Raw genomic sequence first — 27276 nt, 5'->3', positions numbered from 1 at the left:
CATATGTGAGGGGTTTGCAATTGCAGACACCTGTTTTCCTTCCTTTTCAACTGGGCTCGCTGAGCACAGACAGATTAAGCATATCTGCTGCTGAAGTTGGGGAGTTCTGCATGGTCTAAAGTGCTTATTTTTACTTTAAAAATAGTTATGGAAGCTCTGTGCCATTTTATTAATTTAGAAACTTATAGAATGTCATGTTGTTAGTGAAAGGAAAAGCTGGATTTTGTTGAGATATGATCAACTGATTTGTGGTCTCATTTCTAATTGTGGCCCTTCCCTTCCCTTCCCTTCCCTTCCCTTCCCTTCCCTTCCCTTCCCTTCCCTTCCCTTCCCTTCCCTTCCCTTCCCTTCCCTTCCCTTCCCTTCCCTTCCCTTCCCTTCCCTTCCCTTCCCTTCCCTTCCCTTCCCTTCCCTTCCCTTCCCTTCCCTTCCCTTCCCTTCCCTTCCCTTCCCTTCCCTTCCCTTCCCTTCCCTTCCCTTCCCTTCCCTTCCCTTCCCTTCCCTTCCCTCTTCCTTCCCTCTTCCTTCCCTTCCCACTTCCTTCCCACTTCCTTCCTTCCCTCCTTCTGTATTTTTTTGTAATTTTTTGCGTATTTTTCTTTCTTATTTTTCGTTCTGTGCTTGCTGGGCTGGTGTGTCACTGGGAGAGGTTTCCAGCCTCTCTTTTGGGGGAAGTTTGAGCGCTGCTGAGCCCTTGCCACAAGAGGTCACTGCAAGAGCTGCTGCATTCCCAGGTTAATACTGAAACCTGAGAGAAGGAGAAAAAAAAAATTATTAATTTTTTTTTTTTTTTTTTTTTTTTTTTTTTTTTTTTGAGGAAACATTCAGGTTTTCTTGTTGCAGTTGGAAAGAATATGCAGCCAAAGAATAATGTCAGGAAGTGGAAATACATTTAATTAGCCTGTTTTACAGTGTGCTGTCTGGTGGTGAACTGGCATTTTAAGTTATTCTCTTGGATAGCTGAAGGAGATAGGATTTTCTGATTTGATAACATTAAATAATATAAGATTTTGGAGTTGGTGCTCTAATAATCTGCTTTTCAGATAAAAAAAAAAAAAGGACAGTACTTGTTTAATCAGCACACTCAGGGGACTGGCTATTGTAACTGCTAAGCCCTGGGTACCCCGAGTGGCCAGGGCCTGACTCCCCACCTGAGAGGGGTTCTGGGATCAGTCCTGTTGAAAGCTTTGTTCCAGCCACTGGCACAGAGAGGAGAGCACAGGGGGTGCAGCCGATTTTCTGCCCAAACAGGTGTTTTGGAGAAGCAGCCAGGCTCTGTGGAACTGCAGCCAGGACTCACTGTGGGCTCGGTGTTTGCAAGAGGAGCCCCGTGTCTGAAGAGCTCCTGTTGCCACAATTCTCTCCTCTGGGAATGTGAAGGCAGCACTCTCATTTGTACAAAGCTGGAAGTCTGGATTCTGCTTCTCCCTGAGGGTGCCTGTGTGCCTTGAGTGAGAGCTACAGCGTGCTCCAGTTTGAATTTAGTCTCAGTACATCTATGTTGTGTTCTGCATAATTTTAATAGAGAGCAGATTCAGCAGCGGCATTTAGATGATAACTGGGATAGGTGAGGGTTAGTTTAATTCTAGGATAAATGGATGTGTGGGGGAGAAACTGTGATCAGAACTGTAGGAAATGTCATTTTATAGGTAATTCATAGAGATGCTCTCATGTCCTGTTGCCTCAGAGCTCTTCCTGGGGTCAGTGATGTGCCACAGTAGAGGCAGGGGCTGTCTGTGGGCTTCCACATTCCAAATGATTGCAGTTAGTTTTCTTAGTTTCGAGGAGGTAAATTTCAGGCAGGCTCTAATTTTTCTTCTTGAGCTCACTTGCTAAATTGCCGAAAGCTGCTGTGTTCCCAGCTGAGTGGCTTACATGTGGACTTAATATTTCAGCCAGTGCTGGGTTATTCATCTTCTGTTTTATTTGAGGAGCATGTTTTTGAGGCAGGAAGTGGATAATTTCAGCATAGTCAGTGTGATGACACCTTGCTCTGGGTTTAGCCCTCACTGCATCTTCATAATATGAGTATTAAATAAAGACAACACTGGCACAGAAAGGTGACGTAAAGAGTCAATCCTTTGAGAGTTTTTTTTTTTTTTTCAGTCAAGCAACACTTAATGTACTGGGTAAATTGGATGACACTGATGTTTTGCATGCTTTAAAGACACTGGGGAAATTATAGCTTTGTTAGAAAACAGCACTGTGGTTTTACAGACAGGAGTACAACGTGCTGGTGGAGGTTGTGCTTCAAGAACAAGGGGTTTGTCTGCAGCCAGCCCCAGAGCTGGAGGGATGTTGGTGCCTGTTGAGGCAGATTTCAGAGGGCTGTGCCTTCCAAGAGGGCTTAGGATCTTCCATGGGGACATAGCACATCCTGAGCACATGGTTGGAGTCACCACAGACAACACCAGGTATTGTCAGGGCCAGGACTTGCTCAGGAAAGCTAAGAAAATTGAAAAAGAGAACTTCTTTAGTACACCCACAGAGGAGCACCACCAGTTTTCCAAGATGCTCTAAACAAGTCTGCAGCAATATGCTGACCCTGTGTCGTTTTGAGGAGAATCAACTGACAGCAGTTGAAGTGGTTTGGGGCTTTTATATTAGTGAAAAAAAAAGGCAAATTCCAGATATTTCCCAGCCCCCATGAGTTCTGAGCTGCCTTTGCTGTGCAGTGGGAGGGTGGTAGTTCTGAAGGACAGCTCTGTGTAAAGTTGATAGAGGTAGGAATTTGTTCCAGATGGAAAAGCTGCTTCTTTTTGTTATTATAATAATTATTGTTGTTTGTGTTCTGCTACTACTTTATTTTCTTTAGAACATCTTTTCAGTGGTGTCCTTTCTAAAGAAGGTCAGTTGCCAGTTTCCTTGAGAAGAGAGGGAATTCTCAAAAATGGTGATTTAAACAATTTTGGTTGCAAGTGGTACCCAAGCATTCTTGAGAAAAGATGATTAGAGACAACGTTTCTCACTTGGTTAAGCATATCTCCTGGAATGATTTAGCTGTTCTTGCTCTCCTGTCATTACATAACATGAATTTTACACTGCTTTAGGCATTTTGTTAGTTAAAAAAATTGCTCTCACACTGTGGTCTTTTTATTTCGTTTTAATAACCAACACAAGGCTCAGCACCGTGTTGAGTGCTAGCTACTGCAAGATAGAGTAAGATTAAAAGCTTGCTGCTCTACAGCATAGGCTGCCTTTATACAAAAGAGCCTTTTTACAAAATAAAAGCGTGGCAACAGCAAATGCAGTGCCTTTTAAAAAATTGTTTTCCTCAATTGTATTTTCCAGCCTGAAGTTTTGCTGACTGTATGCCTCTAATACCCTGTTTCCTTGCCATCAGCATTAAACCTTGTAAATAGGAGAGTTATGTTAGTTAATAAAAAGCCTGCTGCCTCCCTGAGAGGAATCTGGCAACTCTGAGACAGAGGAGTCTGCTGGCAGACCCTGCTTTCCTTACAGACAGACAGACAGACACTGGTGTTTACAGGTGTCCAGTCAAGGAGCATGCACAGCCTACAGAGTTCTGATTTGGGTTTCCTACAGTGCATCACAAAGGGGAATGGGTGGAGAAGATGGTTGGTGGAGGCAATGACACCAAGTCAAGCTTATAAATAATAAAAATTGACCTTTTATCTGTAAGGAAATGGGAAGTGGACATGCACTTTCAATGCATCAGAGAAATCCAGGAAGGATGAACACGTCACCAGAGATTCTGGGGAAATCATCGTGTGAGTTTTGAAATTAGCTGCATGTAAGTGTTCTCAGAGTATGAGATACCACACCATGGTCAACGGGATCCCAGTTTCCTGGAGTTTCACCATGTGCTGGATCAGACCAGAGTCTGTCAGAATTACTGTCCTGCTTTCAGCAGTGACCAGTGTCTCACTGACCAGTGGGAAAGTCTACACCTTGTGTAGAAAAATACTTGTGAGATTGGGAGCTTCACAGAGAGAGATTTTCCTTTCTGGAGCACAGCAGGGATGTTGCACAAGTTTTGGTTTACAGCACCTTACAGCTGATGTCAGCTGTATTTATGCCCTGCCATTTATAACTTTGGCTGTCCTTGGCAATCCCTGTTGTGATCTTGCTGTGAAATTGTGACATAATTAAAATAAATTCATAATTAAAGTAAATTCTCCAATAGAACATATTCTTTCAAAATACTTCCTTGCAGAATATAGTTCTTGTCTATTGGATCTGAATATGGCTGTGGAGATCCCAGTGCTGGTGCCATGCCCATCACCCTGCTATGTCCTGACCTTTTGTTGGCTCCTTTTCTTTTTCTTCTGAAGAGGGCCTAAAACACCCCTTTATCTGTCAAAGACTTGAGCAGAGAAGGAGAGGTTGCCTCTCCCATGAAGGGAGTCTGAAGACCTCCATTCTTAGCTGCCCTGTGACAAGTGGAGATGGAGATAAAATGAGTTTTTTTCCAGCCCTTGTCTCTTACACCTGGTTCAGGCAGCCAGCTGGAAACTGGACAGAGTGGAATTTGCCATAGACTTGTGGAAATCATAATCAAAGACACAACTGTGATGACCTTTCTTAGCCAGGAAATCATGAATCTGTACTGTGGGAATACGAAAGTCAGGCATGCAGGATTTAGTCCAGAACTGGCTGTGGATCCATCCTCATTGGAGGGAACTGCAGAAATTGAATTTCAGTGAGTAGTTAGTGGTGATAACATGATTTTATAAAATTATGGTCAAAACCAGAGTGGTTCTCTCAAAATGTCCTGTCATTCAGTACACAGTTTGGATTTTTACAGCTGGGTATGGACTGGCTCATGTAGAATTAAATCTGCATGGAGTTATGATTTGTAGCTGTAGAAATAGGGAAGAATTAATTGTCTCTTGGTTGAAGAAAATAATGACTCGTGATAAAATATAAGGTAGGTTAAATACAGAAGGTTCTGTGAATACTGAGATTTAGGTACCCAATAAAATTGTAGGGTCAGACACTGACCTGTTCTTCCTTCAATTTTATCAAGTCGCTCAGTGAGCAGCACCATTAATGAAACATGGATTCCTGTGGCTTTGTGCCTGCACTTGGATTTATTGGTCTCTAACAAGAGGCAAACACTGATTCAAGATTTTCCTTTGGCTGGAATTGGACACACACACACACACACACACACACACACACAGAAATATTGGTAATGGACCTGGCAGTGCTGAATTTGCAGTTGGGCTCAATAATCTTGGACATCTTTTCCAATCTAAAAGATTCTATGAATCATATTCCTGTGCTGAGCATGGATGAATGAGATTTGCTTGCTTAGGAGACAAGGGTAAAAAAAAGAAGTCAATTAAGTAAAGGAAAATTCACGGAAAACACCTTCTAATATCTGGTCAAATTTCTAATACGAATATTATGGATTTGATCTAATCTTAAAAAGGTTAATACTAATATCTACCAGGATGTTTCTAGTGTCTTTTTAACTTCAACTTTTATGGGATTTAAAAGAAAAACAAACTCACAACAATTTTTCAACAGCTTGGCTTTACGTTTTGCCCCCCCCCAAGTTTCTTGTGGATTTGATCAGTTTGGTAAATGCCTTATCAAATATTTTGAGACCCTCAGGTGCAAAGAAGTATAAAATCCATGGAAGACAAGCATCAAATGCTATTTATCTGGCTGCACCACGTATCTTCTGCTGTGTGCTCTGTGTCCTGAAACAGTGACGTGGTGGGAATCCACAGCTGAGTTCATGTCTGTGGCTGGGGAGGCTTTGTGGGAGGGTTGTTTGCTTTTGGCCTGTGGCCCTCTGCGGAGCTCAGGGATGTGCAGAGCATCCCTGAGTGCATCATCGCCGGGCTGTGCCCTTTGTGTCGAGGTGTGTGAGCACAATTTCGGCCAAAGATGGTTCTATAAAGACAATCTTTCCAAATTTAACTTGCAACCTTGGGTTGTTTCCCTGTGGGATGGGAAATTCAGAATTGCTGACGCTCCCAGCATCTCCAGCTTCTGGAGTGTGGTGGTGATGGGGTGGCAGCCATGGGGAGAGCCCAGGTTTGGGGGGTTGGGGGTGTCTCCCCTTTTCCAAACTGGAGGTGCTGCCTCACGACAGAAGGAAAAAAACATTGCAACACTGTTAAAGTGGTAAGATAAAAAGCAACTATTTAATGAAAGCTGCAAAATACGGTACACAAATATGTGCACATGTGAAAAAGGATTTTCATAATTTCTATAAGGTTTATTAATTAATATATCTGGCCAGGACATCCAATAGGAAATCAGTTATCCCAGTAACCCACCCTTGGGTCAGCCCTTTGGAGCTGCTCCTGGGGCTTCTTTGTCCCATTTTCTTGTTATATCTGTTAAGTTCTGGTGGAAAACAAAATGTCCTTATGAGAAATTCTCTCCTTAAGTATAAGATTAAACAGAATTTCAAGAATGTGTTATAAAAGGGTTAGCTTATTATGAGAAAGGACAGGAGAAGTATTAGAAAGTGGACACATATTAAAAATCTACCAGGCTTCAGATATATGAAAATATATAAAAAGCTAAAAAAATCTTTAGGCATCAGTGGAGATGCAGGTGTGAGGGGAATGCCAGTACAGTGGGATGAGCTCCAGCAAACCCTTTGTTCCCAGGGGTTTGAGCTGGTGGAATCCAGGGATATTTTATGTAATGCTCAGGCTTTACTCTGTGTTTCCTGCTGTTTGTAGCGAGGGCATCTTCCTGTGAGCAGGAAAGCAAATTTTAAAAATTGACACTTAGGCTTAAGGAATATTTGTGATGGATGCAAATAAATGCCTTGAGTGTAAAAGTGTTAGATTTCACAAAATCTAAACTTCTATTTCTCCCATTGGTTGGCTTTCAAATATTTTAAAATCTGCTTTTCTGTAGAAAATCCAATAATCTCCAGATTATTCTTTTCAAAATTCATGCTTATAAAGAAAAAAGATAGAAATACTATTTTTTAATACATGTTCCATATTCAGTGGAATAATATTGGCAGAATGTGCAATCCAGACACAGTTATAAACACTCTGAGTAGGGCATGTGTAGCTCATGCAAACTCAGTGTCACTTTTATGTTAAAATCAGTATGCACACCTGAGTAAATGTCTTTTGTTGTCATAACCATTCTTTGGCTATTATGAGGAAAATTTGTGAAAATATCCTTTTTTTCCTCCTATAAGAACTGCTGAAAGGAACATTTCCTGTAATTTTTGTGCAGCAATGATTGTTAGTAGTTATATTTTAATAGCTTTTTAGCACCAGTGAATGGGACCATATAGTTCCATAGCTGTAGTTGAAATTGAAAACTAACAGTAAAAATAAAGAAAACATTGAAAATTACCATGGACTGCAATTTTAAAACATCTGCTTTCCCCAGTGTCACCTGGCACTCTGTCCCTCATCCCAGGGATGCTGACTGTGTCCTGCAAAACAGACTCAGACTTGCCAGGAAGAAAAAATTCCTTCTCTCAAACAAAAGAGTCATTATCAGCTTTAGGCACGCGTACAATTCTGTGTTTAAAACTCAGCTTGCACACTAATTTAATGTTGCTTTCAAGATATCTATAAAATTAAAAAAAACGCCATGCTATCTTGCCCAGATGTTGTGAATAAATGAATGCTTTCTAAATTGTTGAGGCATTGGGGCTTATATTGTTGTTTTGTGGTGTAGGAAGCTGCTTGCATTACCAGGAGTTATCCTGTTTGACCACAAATTCTTTTCAGATGACCATTTGGGTTTCCCTCTGAAACATCAAGGTAGAAATTACTGTCACAAATAACTCTGCATTTGCTATGTTATCACAAGGAGGATTTCATTTTACTTTGCCACTGACAGCAGCCCTTTCTCTCTTTTGCTCTTTGTCCTTTCAGAATCCAGTTTTTTGTTGGGAAACGCCCAGATTGTGGACTGGCCCGTAGTTTATAGTAATGACGGATTTTGCAAACTCTCTGGATACCACCGAGCTGACGTCATGCAGAAGAGTAGCACCTGCAGGTATGCCCATTGCCTTTTTTGGTGCACTTGGAGACTTTTAATCTGCTGGGAAGAATGGTGAGGTTTTGGGGAGAAAGGATTGAGGTAAGAAAGGCATTGTTTTGCTGATGTTGAAGTCTTAAAAACAGGCTTTAAATGAAACTTACACAGAACTTATACAACTCACAACTTATAAAGAACTTGGTAAAGCACCTTGAAATTTACCTGGGCTAGTAGTATTGGTGAGCATGTACTCTAGCTAATGATCCAGTAAAGAGAGTGGGGTTTTAGGTAATATAGTTCAAAGGCACTTTTGCTAGAATGTTCTGAGTTCTGCTGTTACATGCCAGGAGGCAGTGGGCTCTTCTGTAGCCCACGCTGGCCCCTATTATTAGCATACACAGAGCCCAGTAATGCACAAAGTGCATCTTTATTCCCAAGAGAGTGATTAGGCTGCTGATATATTTACTCTAAGCATTGCAGCTTTATGGCTTTTTTCTTTTATTGGTGGTCTTTCAGGAGCGAGCAGCTGTGATTTGTGGCTGGATGTGCATTTGAGCTGTGCCTGCTGCATCCTTTAGAAAGAGATGCTTTTGGGGAAGGGCTGGCTCCCTGATGTGTGTGAATGTGTGTGTGAGCAAAGCAAATGAGGGACAGGGGCAAGAAGGGAGGGCTGAGATACAAGTTTGTGTAGGTTTTCCCTTTCTGCCTTCAGGAAGTGACCAATTCCAGGCATTGGGGACAGAGGATGGAATATCTGGAAGTGTTCAAGGCCAGGCTGGATGGAGTTTGGAGCAATCTGGTCTGCTGGAAGGTGTCCCTGCCCATGTCAGGGGGTTTGGATCTTTAAGGTCCCTTTCAACCCAAACCATTCTGTGATTCTGTGATGATTCTGTGATTCTGTGATCTACAGTGATGATGGGAGATGATGCTGCCATACACTGCTGATCAGCTGATGCTTCAGCTGGCAGGAGCAGGGTGGGCAGGGAGCCTGTCCCTGGATGGCACTCACTGCTTTCTCCAGAAAGCAACATGTGCTGGTGTGTGGTCACTGCTCTCATCTGCAGGGAAGAGGAGGAAGCAAGATCTGGGATTGCTCTGTGCAGCCAAATGTCCTCTTAGGGGCAAGAGGCAGGAGATGGGCACGTGCTGTTGAAATGAAATATTCATTCACAAAGCAGCAACAGAGTCAATACACTCTGTGGGGCCAAAGGAAACAGCCTGATCACAGCTGCCCTTACACACTTTCCCCTTTGCTCTCTGCCATCCTCTGTACTGAACTGTGTTTGCTGTGAGCCACTGCTTTTATAGCCCGTGCCCATTAAAATAATTACAATCACAGAATAGGATTGTAGGAAATTGTTGAGGGAGGGAAGGTTTAGCAATACCTGTTTGATAATGATGCACATGTGCTTCAAATATTGAGGAGACCAAAAGGTTTGTTCCATGTGGGTGCTTATTGTGAATGTGATAATCTCCTGTTACCATTTATAAGGATCCTGTTTTGAGCACATTCAAATTCAGGTCATTGAGGTGAATCGTACAAATCGAGGAGGAATTACTGTGGAAAATGGAATTGGTAGCAAAGATTGTTTTTTTCCTTCATCTTCATTCTAGATACCCACCTCTGGATTTTGAGGGGAGCCCTCTCTACACTCAAAGTCTGACCAACACTGTTGTGTCTGGCTCTTGGACAGGTTGGATGGGGCTTGGAGCAAACTGATCTGGTGGAAGGTGTCCCTGCCCATGGCAGGAGGTTGGAACAAGATGATCTGTAAGGTCCCTTCTAACCCAAACCACTCAGGGATTCTATGAGTTACATGAGCAGAGGGATGTTTCTAACTTGTTAGGAGACATTCCAGACCTGTAAGAGCTGGACAGATTTCATATTGAGTGAGAGCTGGACAGATTTTCAGCATAGGTAACACGGAACATGCAACCTTCCAGAGCAGTTGGAGCTGCTCTCTGATGAGAGATATGGAGATGATTGGTCTTAAAGCCAAATGGTTCCTGATTAGACTACTCAGCAGAATGTTATTGGAGGTTTTTTTTGGATATCTGAGGCTATTATTTACAGTATTTTCTGAGTCAGGCTCCCAGTCCAGTTTTACTATTTTATGCCCAGATTATGTTACATTATATATAAAATTTGCTTTATATGCAGGGTTTGATTTACTGCTCTAAGACAAGTGCTTTGGGCTAAGAGTGCTGTGGTGCCACCTTCTAATTACAGGTTTTAGGAAGGTCTGCTTTTCAAAGCCAAAAATCCAACCAAATTAAATATACAGATACAAACAACGTATATTTAGCCCCTGATCCAAGTTGTTTTTATTACTGATGAGTGTGATAAAGGACAATTAATAAATATTGCAATGTTTGGTCAATTGGCCTCAGGCTATAAGTGCTTCAAAGTCATCTTTCAGCCATACTTTTCTCCTGGTAGTCCAGTGAGAATTCACTACATCCTCTTTCCCACCCCATCCCCTACACTGGGACTGTTCATATACTGTGTAGGTGCGGCACTCATGGACATGGTTTAGTGATGGATGTGGCAGTGTTGGGTTAGCAGTTGGATTTGATATCTTGAAGGTCTTTCCCAACCTAAATAATTCTGTGGTTCTGTGATTTTAAGTCTCAGATGGTCTTGCCTGATACACATCACAGGGAGGGGTGGATCAGCTGAAGGTACTGGAGGTGTGAGTGATTTTTGTTGCAGCTCAGGCAATGAGTTGGTCCTGTCATAAGCTGGTAATTCCTTTGGTTTTGTACTTCTCTCATCTTTTTAATCAGCAACAGTATGCTCACTGGCAGGAAAATCACTTAGAGATCCCTCAGTATGGGTGCCAGTCTCCTTAGTTTCACAGGCACTATATAAAAAGCACATTGTACATACCAGTCAGGCTATATTGGGTGATGGGAGTTGATATGTGTTCTTTTTGAGCTCACATGGCACTCAAAATTGCATGTGTAACTTGGACTGATATATAGAATAACTGGTATAAATGAGTGCTAAAATGCATAGAATTTTTAGGTGGAAGAACTTTTCATCTGCTGTGCCAGGTGAAAATGAGCTGACAGTCCAGGAGGAACAGGGCTCATGTGTGACTGAGACACCTCTAACCTCCATTTAACCAAAAAAAAGCCCTGCTTGGAGGAGTATCAATAGGTCAGCCAGCATCCAGGAAAATCACTGGTTTTGTGATGTTTTGTCCCCAGACATGACCATGTGTGTCTTCATGAACACGTTGAAAGAATAAACAGTTGAAAAACACTGAAATGCAGTTTAATGTTGCAAGTTATATCAGTGTTTTCTAAATACTGCTGCTTATCAGCTGAGCTCTGTGATTTCATCACGCCTTTGGAAGAGCAGACATCCTTTAATGGACCTACCCTGGCATTTGGTACTTGGCATTCACTCCAGGCTTTGCTCTGCTTGCCTTTCCTTGCACATGAGATTTTCACAGCCACTGTTCCCACTGGAACACTGGGTCAGCATCTCTGCCCTGCCTTGTTTTGATTTACTGCCCTGAATAATGGGATTAAAAACCAGTCTGCAAGGGAAATTCTGGCTCTAGTGAAGCTAATGGCAAAATTCCCACTGTGCTCAAAGAAATGGGATTATGCATGTTGGGTACAGTTGGACTTGAAGGGTAGATTTGGTGCTGGGATGGCACCTCTGTGGCCTGAGTTTTGTGTGTCCTTGCAGTGCCAAAGCTGAGCAAAGGAGCCCCACTGAGGATGACTGTGGGACCCACCTGAGGAATGGTTTCTGCTCTTCACCTTGCAGAGTTTTGAAGCTAAATGTGTACAGATGTGTATCTATATTTACTGTTCCTCCCGTGTGGATGTTTGTCTCCTGTAAATGATGCCCTGACTGCTTTTGGATGAAGAGAGCTGTAAATTTGGTGTAGGGTTGGATGCCTTCTGTGCTTCACCTTTCCTCTGTCCTGGATAATTCCTCTCAAAGAGCTGCTACTGCCCTGCAAACCCAGACCTGCTCTGATGCTGCTGCTCTGCATCCTGGCAAAGCACAGAGCAGCACAATGTGAAACTTCAGACGAGGCTTTCCTGTGCCAAGAGATGCTTTAATAAGAAGGTGGGAGCCCAGGCATCCTAAATGACAACTGGTCTGCTTTAGAGGTGGAGAAAATATCTAAGATTGTGCCTTTCTCTGTGTACTTCAGCAAGTCTTGCTTCTCTTTGATAAGTGTGCTTTCTATGTAGTAAGAATCCCAGTAGCAGAGTGGTTTTGATATTTATGTCTTGTACAGTTTGCACTCGAGGCATTTGACAAGCATTAAGTAACAACAAAAAAAAAAAAAAAAAAAAAAGGCAGAAAAAGACAGAGTGATTGACTAAAGGAGTCCCTCCATGTGTACAAAACAGGACAGACTAAATTAAATTAAACTTGTGATAAGCAAAATTCTTATATAACTCATGCAGTAAAAGGCTCTGAGGTTCCTTGGGTGCTGTTAAAAATTGCCTTCTGAAAAATGTTTTTATTGTTCCAGAAGCCTTTAAAATGTCTCTTTATGTGTGAATATAATATAAGACTTGAGCATTACAGGTTTACTGCAACAATAAGCTGCTTGTAATTTAAAATGTAAAGTTGATTGATTGTGTTCTGCAGCACTAACTGGTATCGTCCACCTCTCATCATCAAGTAGGATTTGTCATTTTAACACTAATTAATGATGACTTTCTCTATTATAAATCATGTAAAATCAAGCACTCAACAAATTCTTGCTATTTTTTCCTTCAGGGCTATGAGAAACACTGTTTTAAGTCTCAAAAAAGAGATGCATCAGAGCATTAAAAAAGGCATAGAGTAAAAAAAATTAAAAATATCAAACTCTTTTTGTTGTCATCTCATGTATAAATGTGTAAAATGTTATCAGGTGAAATGGGGAAAGGCAGGTCATTTGAAAAGGAGCAGTAGGCTGTGTTCTGCATGTCCTCAAGACAGCTGTGCATGTTAATGATAATCAGGACATTACTGAAGCCTCGTGCCTGGGTAAAATATTTTCCTGCTGTCAGCTGCTCCAGTGGCACCTCCCTTGCTGTCACAAAGGTGACACTACCCCAGCCCTGCCACCTTCACCACGCAGCCATGTTCCCAAGTGCCACATCCTCATGTTTTCTGAGCACTTCCAAGGGTGGTGATTCCACAGCTTATTCCTGCCAGCCTGCTCCAGTGCCTGAGCACCCTTTCAGTGATGTTTTTCCTAATACCCAATCTAATCAATATCTGTGTTAGCAGTGAAGGGGCAGCTGTAGTGACACTCAGATGTTGCAGCCACTCTGATGCCTCCATCACCCAGACCAGGCACCACCTTGTTGTGAGAGCAGCTCCATTGCTTCCCTGGGCTGGCTGTGAAGGGAAAAGATTCATGGTCTGGCCTTCATTGAGTACTTTAATGCTTGCTGAGCCTCTAACCACTATGTTGTTTTATTGTTTCTTTCAGACCAGTAGACATAAAATAAATGTTTATTGAACCTTTGGAGGTCTGTTGATCAATAAGAGAAGCTGCACTGAAACCACAGAGGCACTGATAGCTTTTCCCTTTCATATTCTCAGGGTTTTCTGTTGTAGGTTTCAGTTGAGGCACAAACTGTTTGTGAAGGAAGAGAATGGGGGCGGGGGGAAAGTCTGATCAATTAAAAATATTTTCATCCAAGTGTCTGAAAGCTTTTATCTGATGTTCCATTTTCTTTCCGTTCTGTAATTGGGAATTTGCACAGAGCAGCCTTCACTTATTTTTAATCCAGGGGAGAATGACAATAAAAGCCTGGCTGTTTCCTTACAAAGGCTGTCAGAAGCAAGGTCAGGGGGTTGGGTTTGCTTACATCAGCTGGAGGTCTGACCTGGAAAGGAATGCAAAGATGAGATGCTTAAGTGGCAAGAAATAGCAGAGTTGAAATTACATTTTTATATTCTCAGTCTGGAGAGGGATGAGTCTCCAAAAGCGTTCTAGTATTTTCCACTGAACTATTAAAGAAATGCAGTATACAGAAAGGAAAATGAGGATGAATTTGGTTGTTTGACGGTAGTGCAGACATAGCTACACATTGCAGTCATTGCTCCTCACTGTTTAAATCCTACCTCTATTTGTGTTGGTATTTAGTAAAAGAATTCCAATTATCTTATTGTCCCAGATGCATCTTGACAAGATTAGATTTGCAGCCATTGGTTCAGCCTACAGCCTTTACCTGTAGTAGATTACATCCCTCCTCCAGAAGGATTTTCAGGAGGATTGAACAAAATTTGGGAGATTTTAGAGGTTTTGTTCAATTTTCTCTGTTTTGACAGGAATACTCCCATGGCCTGCAGCCGTGGTGATAATGGTTTCATAAGCTGTCAGCTCTTTTTCTAACCATATATCCTTAAAGATATACTCAGTAAAGCACTTAATGAAGCATTATGTTAGATTTATTTGCAGTAAGAAGGTGGTCATGGTTACTTGCTATTGTAGGTGTCCTTGTGACACTCTAAATATTTAAATGGAGTGTAAATCATAATTAAACCTTGGTAAATGACAGCTCAAAGAATCTTCAATGCTTTTGCTATTTAAGGTGACTATAACAATGTTGTTGCTTGTCTAGAAAAAAAAGAGAATTTTTTTCTTTTTTCAGTTTTATGTATGGTGAACTGACAGACAAGAAGACCATTGAAAAAGTCAGACAGACTTTCGACAACTATGAGTCAAACTGCTTTGAAATTCTCCTTTACAAGAAAAACAGTATGTATATATGTGTGTGTAGTGCTGGGAGTGATAAAGCATATTTAAAGCATGCAATAGACTGAAAGAAATTTTCATTTTGACATATGGGTAAATTTGGGGCAAGATTTGGAGAAGAAACAGGTATTTTGGTTACCAGAGCTCAGGAAGAGAGCTCTCTTTTCAGGCCAAGCATTCAGATTGCCAAGAATAGTAGTTGTTCCCTGCTGTCTCTAGTCTGACTCCTTCTTTCAAAAATATATTTAGTTTTGAGGATTGTTTCCCTGAGGGGAAACTGACTGGGTTAAGTGAAAAGAAATGCTGAATGAAGTTCCCCCACATCCCTCAGGAAACTCCCCCATGTCTCCACAAGTGAGAACCCAGGCCCTGGTTGTGGAGTGGCTGCTCCCGGCGCTGTCGAGATGCCTCCGTGGTGTGTAAACCAACACGTACCAGCTCTGGGGAGAGCCCTAAGCCTGGCACATAGCCCAGGGATTAGTTAGAAAACCAGGGACTTCCATGGCTCAATGAGATTCAGGGCCTGTGTTCCTTCTTGGTGGCACTGGGTTTGCAGGAAGTTGCCAGAACTGGAGATTTTCTTCATTTAGTCTTAACCGCGAGCCCTTCCAGTCACATTTTCTGTCCTGGGCAGTACTGGCTTGTCGGCCTCAGAGCACATTCTGAGCACAGCCCATGCTGTTGTGTGGCCTCACGCTGGACTTGTGCATGGTGGACAGATCTGCTGAGCTGTGGTTGTGATTCCTGTTGTTGTCAGTGGAAATGAACGGCCTCCTTCACTAGCACAGACCACCTTCCCGAGACAGAAAGCCAAAACTCAGATTAAAGGTGCTCCAGAAAAGCTGGTTCCTTTACTCTGCACAGAATTAGTCCAGGTGACTGGGTTGGTGGCCAAGAGCAGTCCAAGACCAATCCTGATGGAGATGTTCTCCTCAGTTTGGCTCTCCGTGCCCTGTGCAGGTGCTGTGGGGCTGGGGATCTTTTTCCCCCTTGTTCATCTGCCTGGAGCCCAGAATCTGAGGCCATGCTTCCCCTGGGTGGGCTTTGGTGCTGACATGGGATTACCAGAGCTTTTCCCTGCCTGCTGTGGCTGAGGGAAGGGAATGTTGTGCCTCAGGAAAGAGCTCCCTGTGCCTTGACTGCCCCATTTCACTGCAAACTCACCTAAACCTTTCATGACATTGAAGGGAGCGTCCTGGACACCTCCTCTTATGCTTTACCTCTGTTTTCCCTTTTTAGACTAAATCTTCCTGTGTGGGCACTAAAATAGCAGGAAATGCCTGTAGAGTTCTCCAGTTCCACCTGCATCAAGGCATTTTAGCCAACATTTTAATTAAGGAGAGAAGCCAGACCAGCTCTGAAGTCCAGCTGTTCCTGCAGGTGCCCAGGGGAGCCCTCCAAATGACCTCTTTTTGGTTCCTAAGCATATGGATGTGTCTGTTCCACAGATTTTCTGCTTCTCTTCCCATTTCCTGTGCATTCCAGGTCACCTGGATGCCCCCTCACATCAGGGGAATCTCCTGGGACAGGCTCATCTTGGGTATCTTTGCCAGTGGTGGTGCCCAGCATGGCCATGCCCTGTGTCCATGTGATTTCCAAAGTGGTTCCCAGAGACCCTGTGCTCTCTCCAACTCTGGCTTCTCTTAGTAAATGCTGGAGTAGCTCTTGCTCTAGAATGGGCAAGAATTATATTCCTTCCTTTTTAATTTATGTATAAAAAGAGAAAAGTCTTCTCTTGGTGACTTTCCTGTGACATGGCAGATGCTTTTTGCTTTGGGTTGCGGATTGTCTGCTGGAGCTTGATGATGCTGCAGAGATTTATTGAGCTGCAGCTGCCTTAATAAAATCTTCACCTTTGCCCAGATCTCCAAGCCTACACTTTCCATAAATTATGCAGGATTACAGAAGGACTTTATGGAAAATCACCCAGTATTCCTCTCTGGGCTTGAGTCAATTCCCATCCATAACATCTGTTGTCAGCTTTCTTCTCCATCACCCGAAGCCCAGAACCTCAACCCTCACTGATGCTGACAGGCTCACCTCTGGGCTCCAGCTCAGCAGCTGGTGTGCTCAGGGTTTGCTTCCATTTGTCATTCTCTGAGCCTTGTGGAAGATGGTCCTTCAAGACACTGCCTGCTTATCCTCCAGGCTGAAAATTGGAGCAGAGAAGGAAATAAAGATTAGTTATCTGTTGGTATGAATGTAGTTCTGCAGAGTGTAGGTGGTTACTCTGTGGAAGGGCTTGTGTTTATCACCTGCATGAGGCTTGCAGTGTCTTCAGAGCGCCCTCCCACCCATTTTCAAACTGTAGGTCCAGGTGTGCTGTGTATTTTTGATAATGTGGCACAATGTGGGTTGTTTGGTTTTGTTTTTTTTTTTTTTTTTTTTTTTTTTTAATTTTTCCTTTACCCATTACTTTTTGCTTCTGGCAGAGGGAGATTTTGGGGGTTTTCAGGTTGTTTTCCCATCCTTCTCTGCTGCGTTAGAGATGATCTTTAAGGGATGATGTTCTCTGGCAACATCTATTTGAGTGCTGCCTTCACACTCCCCTTGGTGTTCTAACCCAGCTTGTAAGTTCCAGCTTCAAGACTTGAAAGCTTGCTACAGCTCTCTTCTGCTTTGCTGCATTCCCTTATTATATAGCCCTTACCTCTGCCCACACAACTATTCACCAACCACATTAGGCATGCCTGCATATACATACATACATATACATATACATATACATATACATATACATATACATATACATGCATGGCTCTCTCTCTATAGGTTTATCTATATGGTAATACTCAGGAAACCTCTCTACCTGCTTTTTCTCATTTTGCTGCTTCTGCAGCAGTAGCCACCTTGCCTCTGTCTTTGAATTTTGTCAGCACCCTTGTACAGGGTGTTTAGCCTACTCTTTCATCTCAAAGGGTACCAATGGATTCCCAGGTATAAGTGCAAATTACTTCTCTAGAAAGCTGCAGCACTCTGTTTTAGTAGTTATGAAAAGTCTTTTGTCTTGGGTTAGCAACTGGGAATTAAGATAATCAAGTAATCAGCGTAATGGCTTTGGAATTCACAAAAAGCAGTCCCACATCTCTCCCACTTCTCCAGTTTACTGGTAGTGAGTTACTGGTTTAATCTGGGTTGAATTTCAATAAACCCTTGTGGATTTTAACCTTCCCCACAGTAATCCTAGCCCAAATGGTTTTCTTTGCCCTCTGGGATCTGTGCTGCAGCTCCTGGCACAGCTCCCGGTCCTGGTGCATCAGAGGAGGTTTGGGGGGGGGGGGGGGCAGCAGTGCCCGTGTGGGATAACAGTGGGCAAGAGGCTTGTGCCAAAGTGTCAGCTCTCAGGCAGCTCAGGAGAAAAGCCATTCTGTCAACTGGCTGAAAGCACATCAAATCCCAGAGGTAATTATCTGGCTGTGAAGGCATTTATGGTGCAGCGTGCGTAGGTGCTCGTTTGGGAGGGAGGGACACGGAGCTTTGCTGGATGGAGAACATCTGACATTCCCAGCCCGGCAGGGGAACGGGGTGTTTCTAAGAAAATTGCTCCAGTGGTCTAGGATTTCACCCCTTGTGGAGCACACCTGCAGGTGTGCAGGGAACTGCCATGTGTGTGTCAGCCTGGAAGCTTCTGCTCCTGAGCACCTGCAGGAGCCCTCTGCAAACAGGAGGGATTTACCAAAAGCCAAGCTGGCCACTCCAAAACCAAGGGCTGGTTTTGGCTGTTTATTTGGTGGGTGGTAGGATTTGAAAAACACTTAGTTTCATTTCAGAAGTTAAGTAGAGATAACTGTGCTGGGAGAGTGCTGCACTGGGCAGGGCAGTGAGGAGGTGGAGGTGTGACCTGAAACAAAAAAAAAAAGAAATCAAATCTGATTTGTCCTGATAGGACATTGCCAGTCCAACTCAGGTCCTCCTAAATAATGTAGTCATATAAAATTTGGAGCACTTCACAGTATATTCCATAATTTTTGGATTTGATAGCTCCATATTATGTAAAGAGGGAATCAAAGATGCCATCCACCTGATTTTTTCTCACCTTTCTACATTTCAGACCTAAGTTTGTGCAACATGCTGGGAAAAAACAAGAGCAAGAGGGGAAGAACAGTATATTTTATTTCAGAATGAATTTTTATATAGCCTCCTGTCTCTGTTTGTCATCTAGTTAGATTAATGAAGCTGTAAAAATGGGAATATGTTGTTTCCCTTGGAGGAAGTAAAATTAAAAAACTCTGGAAGATGCAGAAGTATTGAGATGCACAGCTAAACTACATGTGTGTTTTAATAGTGTGTAAATGTTATGGGTTGGGGGTAGTCTGTGCTGCACCACATTCCAATGTCACTTTTTTCTCTGCTCCAGGAACCCCAGTTTGGTTCTACATGCAAATTGCACCTATAAGAAATGAACATGAAAAAGTGGTTTTGTTCTTGTGCACTTTTAAGGATATCACTTTGTTCAAGCAACCGATCGAAGATGATTCAACAAAAGGTAAACATGAAGTATATTACTATATTTTGTGAAGAATAGAAGTAAATGCTTGAGCTCAGACCTGTCACAGGGATGTGTCTTGTCTGTGATCTGTGTCTTGAACTGAGGAAATGTTTCATGACCTGTCAGGGTTTCAATGCCACTCTCCTAAATTATTAAAAAAAAAAAAAAAAAAAAAAAAAAGATAAGTCACCATGAGTGGAAATTCCCTACTAATGTTTTTCTAGAGTCACAAGCCTTCATTTTTCTCTGTAATTCATTTCTTCATCACTACAGCAGGCACTTTCTAAAAATTACACAGTTTTGAGTCGTTTGAATGCTGTGCTGTTTTGGGAGATCTTTCTGTTATGGGACAGGTGTCATCTTTTCAGGAAAAAAATAATTCCAGCTCCTTGTGGTGAGATGTTGATATTTCTTCCCATTCTCCCTCTTGGAGGTGAAATGTGAAACTGCCTGTTTGAGTCATTTATTACTGCTCAGGAGTGATGACTGCATGGCAGTGGGCATTGTGCTTGTTACTTATCAGCTGCAGGGCAGGATTTTGTTGGAATGCTCTTGTCACTGAACAGCTCCTGGCCAGGCCTGCAGCCTTGCAGGAGAAATTGATGGGGAAAGGTACAGAGGATCTGGCAGCATCATCCTCTGCTTTAGTTACAAAACACGTGTCTCGTGTCAGGTTTACATGTGTATTGCTTTGGGTGAAACAATGCGTGCTTACATAAAGGAGGACATTATGACATTACCCACGTCTCTTGGAAGTTGCCTCCTGATGATTAATTCTTTACTATGTTTTTTTCTTCATGCTTGAAGAGAGTTTGGTATCTCACTTGGAGCTAGTGTGCTCTAAGCCATCATCTTTAGGATAAAGTTGGTGTCATTTGAATGCAAACAGCTTCTTAGTATCTAGATAGCACTTACTGCAAGTGTTTGGATAACTGAAAAGTCAGTTTATAAAGGCAGACTTAAAATGAAAGGCTCCCCTCCAAGCTAACACTAAATATGACTTTTTTTTTTTTGTCTAGAGAGTATTATCCATAAATTTATAAGATCCTGATATAGGAATACCTTCCCAGCCATCATAAACTTTATTGCCTTGACAATTTAGCTAGCAACCTGCAAATGTTCTTTATTTCACTTTCAGCTCCATAATGTAGAATTCTTCTGCCTGGAAATAATCTGAGACTTTTAGGGTAAATGCCAGTTAATTAAAAGGACTTTATAGGTATCTGAAGGCATGGGACTGGCTCCTTGCTGCAGTGTATGTAATACATAATGTGAGCTCATCAAGGAAAAAAAACAATGTTTACAAGAATCCTCTTGTCAGGTTTCCTATTTGATGCCTTCTGGGGGAACCAAGATGTATTTCACATGGAACCAGCTCCCAAATCCCCCCTTTTACCCAGCTCTGTCCCACTTCCCACAGGACTGAGTTGCACTGAGAAGTGTTGTGGCAGCAGGACAGAGAGAATATACTGAAGGTGACTCTCAAATGCAGAAATGATGAATGTTGCATCCTTTGGATCCTCAGCCTGGGAGATTCAAACTCTGCTGCCTTCCCTGGGGAGGCAGGGATGTGCTTCAGGGGCTGAGCTCTTCCCCTCCTCATTTTGTGGCTGAGGAGGAGCAGAACCCATGTGGCATCCAGAACAGGAATATATGTTCTTATGGGAAAGAGCAGTAGCAGTGAAATGCATGACTTGTGTGCTGCTGCTCTCACTGGAGAGCACCATTAGTTAAAATGCCAGGTATTAATGATGGAAATCACAAAATATTGCCCTCAGCAGCCAAAGAGGTTTGGCTCTGTGTCTAAAGAGCCCTTACTTCTGTCAAAGTCATACTCTAAAACCCCCAAAACTCAACCAAACATTGCAGAGGCAGTGCAGCCACATTTCCCAAGTCTTTTGAAGCATAGAATTGGAGCCTTAAGAACCTGCTCAGGGTGCTTTGATTAGAGCATTGAAGAGCATTGATCTGTGCCTCCAACAAACCTCATCATTACAAACCACTGGCCCGATTTCTCTTCTGCTTCTGTATAAATTAAAGCTTGTCTTTTGCATCCTTGATATAAGGAAAACATGTTCAAATATTTGCAGCTCTTTACTACAGGGGTGGGAAAACAGCACTGTTGCATTACCCTGTGTGTCTCAGCTGTGTGGGTCTCTGGGATCCCACGGCACTGGGATCATAGTGGTTTTGTGTCAGACATGGTGCTATGAGAGATACATAATTCATTGTCCCTGCAGATAACATTACAATGTGCTTAGAAGCTGCCAGGCCACTTTCTTTTTGAATTATGAGATTGATAAACACATACGTTAAAATTTAGCGGAGAGTTTTTAAAGTCTTGTGGAAAAGGGTTTCAATAAAATGCTGCTGCTGAGTGCTGGGATATGCCATTGAAAGGGCTATTCCCCCCCCCCCCCCCCCCTTTTTAAATGAAGGATATTTCTTAAGAAATTCTGCCAGGACCATGCAATACATAATACATGAGTAACTATGGTGCAGATGAGTTACTGTGTGTTACTTATGGGAGCAGTAAATTTGAGATAAAAAATTCAGCAGGAATAAAATATTGATGCCATTATGCAATAATTTCTCCATACCAAAACGTTCTGCACTGTTCAAAGGTGTGTTGCTTTGTTGTGAAGCTTCAGTATGTCATGCTCCTGTGAGGTATTTAAATAAGGGCACTGTTTGTATCTACACTGCAGAGTGTGTGTGTGTGTGTCCCCACTCCTGGAAATACCTGGCTGGGTTGGCCAGATCTGCTTGCAGTGGGGTTGGCATCTCATGGAGACCTTGCCAAGGGAGCAGCAGGTTTGGGGGACACAGAGTGATGCTGAGGATGCAGATCTGCCCAAAAGTGTCAAACAGCTTGCTGGGTTTATGAAAACAAGACAGACAAATGAAACAGTTGTCCTACTACAAAGCACATTGCCAGGGTGAGGTGGGGTTTCTTTTTCCTGATGTGGGTTTAAAAACGTGTTTGTTGAGTGCAAAAAATGCAGTTGACTTCACGGGGACAAGCCCCGTGCGAGCAGAGGGAGTCAGAGAGGTCTGGGACACTGTGACAGATGGTGTGTCTCTGCTTGCCTGTGTGCTCACCGCTTGCTCTGTTAATGCTGAAAGGAGGAGGAAGAGGAGGGAGCTTTGCTTGCCAGAGGGAGTAAAAGTAATGAACATTTTTCCCAGGCTCACCCAGGGGTCTGTGAATTTGCTGCAGACCAGAAAGCTGTTGAAACTTACTGGACTGTAAGCAAGACTTGAGAGAAGGGATATTTAAAAGCCACCTTCCTCTCATAAAATACAGTGACAGAGATCAAAACCCTTGTTTTCTGAGAGGGTACAGGCAGTCAACTGCTGACTAAAGATTGGACTGGCTTGTTTTCTTGTTACTTGTGCTCCAGTCTATTATTGCTGGGTGATGCGTGGGAGACCTATGATGTATGGCAATGAAACAGTGACCAAAAAGTGCTGTAAAGCCATTCCTTGTAAATGGAAAATTACTTCAGAAAGTGTCTAACCAGTCAAAAGTGTCTAAACCGCCCCAGCAGCTCCAGCAGAAGCAGCAAAAATGATGATGGAAGGAAGGCTCAGCCTCCTGGTTGATGTGTTCCCTCCTGAGTGAAGCTGCCACCGGCAGCTGTGGAGGTCTGGAGGATAGAGAGAACCCCTCCATTGGTCTGGTTTTGGATTTATAGTGCCCAGCTCCTGAGCCAGTGGCTGATGAGCTGTGGGTGTGGGCAGCGTGGAAGAAGAGGTGTGAGAATTCGTGGTGAGGCAGGAGGCCACGGCTGCCCTTGGTGGTCACTGGGCCAGTGCTTTATTTTCTGGTTAAGGAGCTGTGCTGTGCTTGTCTGATCTCTCCTTTCCTTCTCCTGCTCCTCTTTGCTAATAGGAGTATTTGTCTGAGCTGGATTCAGCAGCAAGCAGCAGGTCCCACCTGTGGTGGCAGAGGGCCAGATCCCCAGGTCTCCTGGCTCGAGGCCGTGCACAGCAGAGGTGGAAGACCATTACAAGCATGTGAAAGATCCTATTATGTATTTTCTTTAGGTGAATAAAACTCAAAGGATCTTTTTTTTTTAATGTTTGTACCATTGTCAGGTCACAGTTGGATGCTTTTATCAGCTTGCTGAGCTTTTATTCTGTCTTTACCCAATGGCCTTTTAAAAACATCTGAAGACTTTCAATTCCTCCAAAGACACACAGTGGTAATAATCTTCTGTTTATTTGTCAGGAAAAAAATTAAGCCATTTTTCTAGGCCCTAACTATTAGAAGGGTGAATAGGGCCACTTAAAATTTTAACACATTTTGAAGCCAGGATTGCAGTAGATTCTATGGAATAAAAAAATTAAGTATAGGAAAAAAAAAAAAATCAGCAATTTTGGTTAATAGTGGAGTTTCACCTAGTTGTGCAATGGTTTTATTCTCTTTGTTATCATCAGTGAAGAAAAAACATGGCCTCTATGTAAACTTAGAATTTTTTGTTGGCTAGGATTCTCACTGGTTATCTGGAGTCTCTGTGGAGTGAAACATCAGGCTTGCCACATCTGTAGTGATGGGGAAGGTCTAGTGAATAATGAAGGGATGTAGAATCAGGATGCAAAGTTGTGTTAATGAGCCCCCTACAACTCAGGACGGTGTGCTGTTAACAGATGGGATCAGGAAATGGCACAGCAGGATCCTGAAGTTGTTTTGGTTTTTTTTTTTTTCCTTTTCACTTGATAGAGCCAGACTCTGATAATCAAGTCTGTCTGGGACAATGCTGTAATGCTTCCAGTGATATAACTCTTTATGGTTATATAACTCCATATAATGATACAACTCTATCTCAGAGTGTGACAGGGCTATAAAAAGTGTAGTAGTTGCAGAAATATGCACTTATGGCTTGCTAAGCCTTGCTAAGCCTATAATTCTGATCCTTTTTTATCTTTAATAAGTGCAAGTTATTAAGCATATATAACTAGTTGCACATGGGAACCTTTTTTTCCTTGAGGGGGTATCCATCCTGGTGATAATAGAGGAAGTGGGTGGAGGGATTAGAGCATGAAAATAAGGTTTCTACCTTTAGCTGAAGCACAGTGTACCCTGTTGAGTACATCACCTTGACAGTAACCCATCACAGTAATTTAATAGGTTACAATTTGCATATCCTTAACATGTTTTTATTGCACTTTTCTGTGGCTGTAATAACAAGGGTCACAATAGAGACCCACTTGTTCTCATGCTGCTTCCTTTTGCTGTGATCTGCAGTTTCCCTCCCTTCCAGGCAGCAAGATCACCTCCAGTTCTTCATTCTCCCCTGGGTCTAGAGTGCAGCATCCAGGGACTCCTGGGCTGGGAGAAAGGACTTTGGTGGGGGAGGGGGATATGACAGAATGGGCATTTGTCAGGACACCAGGTGGGTTTTCAGTGCCACAACAGGCAACTCAGTGCAATGCTGCTGAGAGATAAACTCTTCTAGAATTTAGATAACATTCAGATAAAAGACTATTTTAGGTAGTATTTTAAACCATCCATTTGAGATAGGCACAGCTTGCCAGTAACCTGGAAGATCTTCCAAGGCTGCTTTTCTCCTGTTCCTGCAGGACAAGCATCCCTGTTATCCATCCCTATTATGTGTTCAGTGGTGTGCTGCTGGCACTTTCTGCAGACACTGCACAGGCTGAACAGTCACAGAGAGATTTGCTTCCTCTCTTTCAAGGAGTGATGCTCCAAGGCCTTATTTTCACTGCCTCTTCCCCCTCTGTATCCTTTTCTGCTTTATTGCTGCTGGAGACCCACCATGATGAAGAAAAGGGAATTTCCAAATCCAGGGTTGTTTAGTTTTTTTCACAGAAATGAAGTACTTTTTTCTGAATCTGATACAGCCTTTGGAGCCCTTCGTGTGCTCCGTCAGCAACCCATCAATGCACATTAACTGTCTGCAAATTTCTGGAAGTTTAATGTGCAATGAAAATGAAATCCCATTGAAATGAAATCTAACCCTGTGAGAGATTGAATTAAACTGGAAGCTGATCTTTGAAGCAGAAGCTGTTTGTAGATGGATACACTTTGTATGTAGAAAACTGAACGCTCATCATTAGGCAAATCTAAAATAATAAGTATAAATGTAGTGCAGTTTAAAAGTCTGATCTGTGTAACAGAGGGCATTCCACTTCACTAAGTTGCTCCTCGGCTGAACCCATGAACTTGTGTGTAACTAAATCATCCCCTCCGGGGAGGCATCCAGGATTGATTTAGAAGAGGCTGAGCATCCACTACATTACTTACAATGTTTTGTGCTTCTCCATTAGGCTTTTGGCATTAAAGAAGTGTCAAATTAGCCTGGCTTCAGCTTCTCGCAGTGGCACCTTATGTCTTTTTTCCCACTGTATTAAGAAAGTCCCACTAAGGCATTTGCACATATAATCAGCTCATCACTGTGCCTTCCTTTGATAAATTAAATGAGTTCAGCTCCTTAAACCTCTGTCTAGACTGAATTTGGAGGTCTGGTGATGGCAGATACATGGATATTTTAGCTGCCCTTTAATCCAGCTCATTGGCAGCAGTAGGGATGAAGCTGTGGTGGCCTGGATTTCAGCCTCCCAGGTCCCCAGTGGGTTTCTGCAGCAATTATTGTGGCCAGGTGGGTTTCCAGCTAATTCCTCATTATTGCTCATTGCTCAGGCTCCAAGCCCAGTTCTTACTGTTATGTATCCAAGGAGCAGGTGACTTTTTGCCAAAGCCAGTTACATGCTGAATTGCTCATCTACCAAGACCTTTGAATCCTTTTCAGACCTGTTCTTTGCTTGGGACATTTCCCCCTCCCGTGCTGGGAGTTACAATTTTCATTGCTTTTCTCTGGATGACAGTTCTCTGTTTTCAATTTAAAACATGTTTTCATGGCACGTGCTCAGTCATCAAGCACATCATCCTCTTTGACTGTCCTCAGTGCTTTTAACATTCCTCCAATCCTCCTGTCATTTGACACTTCTATCAGTCATTTTATAAGGACTTTCAAACCCTGGAGGCAAGCACTGAGTAGGATGCCTGGCCACTGGTGCCCAGAAGGATCCCAGAAATAAATTTTAACTATTTTCCACTGCTCCTTGTTTGATACCTGCCAAGTAATAAATTCTTCACTCATTTAACCTGAATTTACTGAACTGTGTGGTCTCAATGTCTCGTTGAGAGTGTCACACAAGTGTCAATTTGGTGAAGATTGCTGTGCAAGAGGCTTTGGCCTCTCTGTGTCTCTGGGGTGATTCAAATGCAGAACCTGGATGAGGTGATGTGATGGGATGAGCACTTTGCTATCTGACCAACTTGTAAAAGCCAGTTAACTGACATTTACAGTAATTAGTATTTTCTTTTTTTCCCCTTCTTCTTACCAAAATTTGCGCCTGTTTTTGTACACTTATGGGAACTAATTCCCCAGTGGCCCTGTGTTTGTGTATAAAGTTTAGCCTTATTTGCAGAAAAGTGAAATGTAAGAATTTGGGCACTGTACATTTAAGGCTATTTGAGAATTAAATTTAAAAAATATTTTGTAATTGTAAAATGTATGCCTAGTGTGGTCTATAGAGTTATATAAATCTTAGCTCTCCTTATCAGTAGATCTCAAAATGGCTTGCAAATTAGGTAATTAGCATTATCTTCATTTTAAGGAGGAGAAACTGAAGCTCAGAGAGGTAAAATGATATGCCCAAGATTACCCATTAGTTCTTCATCCATACTGAGCTCCCCAGCAGTTGCAGTGGGTGGATGGTAACTGGGAAGACAACACTGAGCAAGAAGGGAGGTTGGATGTAAAAATTATCCCAGGAGTGCAGTGCATAATCAGACAGTGGAACACACAGAGTTTCAATTCCAGAAATTTATCCCAATATTTTGAATTTCATTTTAATAGAGTCTAAGTCCAGAAATATTTTTACTGCACCATGGAAATGATTGAACATTGTTTGACTATTAATCTGTTTATTCAGGAATCCTGTTTATTCCCCTCTGTCTCTAAAACCCCAATACTGGGATTATCAAGTTTTTCAAAGAGACAGTGAACTCTTTCAGACTTACTTTGCCTGCAATAAAGAGCAAACAGCCAGCCATTGTCATGATTTTACTGCTTGAGA

The 27276-nt window shown here is 42.5% G+C and overlaps 1 protein-coding gene across 1 annotated transcript in view; it reads left to right on the top strand.

Moving 5' to 3' along the window:
- KCNH5 (potassium voltage-gated channel subfamily H member 5) overlaps positions 1 to 27276 on the top strand; it is a 148591-nt gene that overhangs the window by 4763 nt on the left and 116552 nt on the right. Inside the window, exons 2-4 of the mRNA XM_053980361.1 lie at positions 7839 to 7962; positions 14575 to 14681; positions 19036 to 19164. Coding sequence (XP_053836336.1) covers positions 7839 to 7962; positions 14575 to 14681; positions 19036 to 19164 — 360 coding nt within the window. The remainder of the gene's footprint in view (positions 1 to 7838; positions 7963 to 14574; positions 14682 to 19035; positions 19165 to 27276) is intronic.

Source organism: Vidua macroura, chromosome 6, assembly GCF_024509145.1.
Source record: "Vidua macroura isolate BioBank_ID:100142 chromosome 6, ASM2450914v1, whole genome shotgun sequence".
NCBI classification, from domain to species: Eukaryota; Metazoa; Chordata; class Aves; order Passeriformes; family Viduidae; genus Vidua; species Vidua macroura.
This window is presented reverse-complemented; position numbering and strand designations above follow the sequence as displayed.